General features: G+C 40.6%; 1 protein-coding gene across 1 annotated transcript in view; it reads right to left on the bottom strand.

The window, feature by feature from the left end:
* The window catches only part of prkdc (protein kinase, DNA-activated, catalytic subunit), a 139,607-nt gene that overhangs the window by 54,587 nt on the left and 83,550 nt on the right, over positions 1 to 1,470 (bottom strand). Inside the window, exon 71 of the mRNA XM_020587171.1 lies at positions 913 to 1,106. Within this exon, the coding sequence (XP_020442827.1) occupies positions 913 to 1,106 (194 nt within the window). The remainder of the gene's footprint in view (positions 1 to 912; positions 1,107 to 1,470) is intronic.

Consider the following 1,470-nt stretch of genomic DNA (forward strand, 5'->3'; position numbering starts at 1 on the left):
CAAAAACAACACTGCACATCACCAAAAGAACACCATACCCACAGTGAAGCATGGTGGTGGCAGCATCATGCTTTGGGGTTAGTCAAGATGGAGGGAATTATGAACAGTTCCACATACCAGTCAATACTGGCACAAAACCTTCAGGCTTCTGCTAGAAAGCTGAAGATGAAGAGGAACTTCATCTTTCAGCACGACAATGACCCAAAGCATACATCCAAATCAACAAAGGAATGGCTTAACCAGAACAAGATAAAAGTCTTAGAATGGCCCAGCCAGAGCCCGGACTTGAATCCGATTGAACATCTGTGGGGTGATCTGAAGAGGGCTGTGCATAGGAGATGCCCTCACAATTTGATAGATTTGGAGCGTTTTTGCAAAGAAGAGTGGGCAAATATTGCAGAGTCAAGATGTGCATTGCTGATAAACTCATACCCAAAAAGACTGAGTGCTGTAATATAATGAAAGGGTGCTTCAACACAATATTAGTTTAAGGGTGTGCACACTAATGCAACCACATTATTTTAGTTTTTTATTTTTACTTCCCACTGAAAAACAGATTTCAGTTTATTTTCAATTGAGCTGTACAAGTTATAGGTCACATTAAAGGTGGCTAAAGTTCTGGAATTATTTATCTTGGTCTCGTTTTTTTACATCACAGAAACCTGGCATTTTAACAGGGGTGTGTAGACTTTTTATATCCACTGTAGCTCATTCAGACAACTCTGTATGCTCATGCTGACTTGTCTCCTTGCTGCAAGTAAAAGAATACTGCTTAATGAGTTCCAGTGACTTCATTGCTTTATTTAAAATTACTACCAATAAGCAGTAAAAAGTGTTAAAAATATTACCTGCTCTAGTCTCAGTCCACACTACATTTTTAAATATAAGATTAAAAAAATATTAATCTCGTACCTTTGGATTTTCATTGGGCCAAGCAGCTCCAGAAAGCCTTACAACTCTCTCTGCTTTCTCAGTTTCGATAGCCTCCAGGACCGAGGGGCTTCTGCCAACAGCTGTGGCCAGGATGTACAAAGACCGAGCCTCGAGTATCTTCTGCTGTCTGAATACTTTAGCCGTGGCACTCTGACAGTCAGCCTGAAGGTCCTCTGCAGAGCAAAAAGTTTACTGTACATGAAACACATCAACAGCTGTGATCCCAGCCCAAGTCACATTTAGCCCCATGTGAACATTACTGCAACTTGCACAGTCACAGCTGAAAATTCTTTTCAATCTATTTCCTAATTTGTGCTCCTAATCCAAACATGGTTTACAGAAAATCTGGATGTGTGGGTATACATTAAATTAGACCTAAAACATTTTGGCTGCAAGTGAGTGTGGAAAATCCTTAAAGCAATGTGCAGTGGTGTCATCTGTATAAAAACAACAATAATTGTATGGATGCTGAATCAGCATCCATACAAGCCACCCTTTTCCAACTGAGAACCATGGCCTCGGACTTCGAGGTGCGGA

Source organism: Monopterus albus, unplaced genomic scaffold (assembly GCF_001952655.1).
Source record: "Monopterus albus unplaced genomic scaffold, M_albus_1.0 scaffold442.1, whole genome shotgun sequence".
Classification (NCBI taxonomy): Eukaryota; Metazoa; Chordata; class Actinopteri; order Synbranchiformes; family Synbranchidae; genus Monopterus; species Monopterus albus.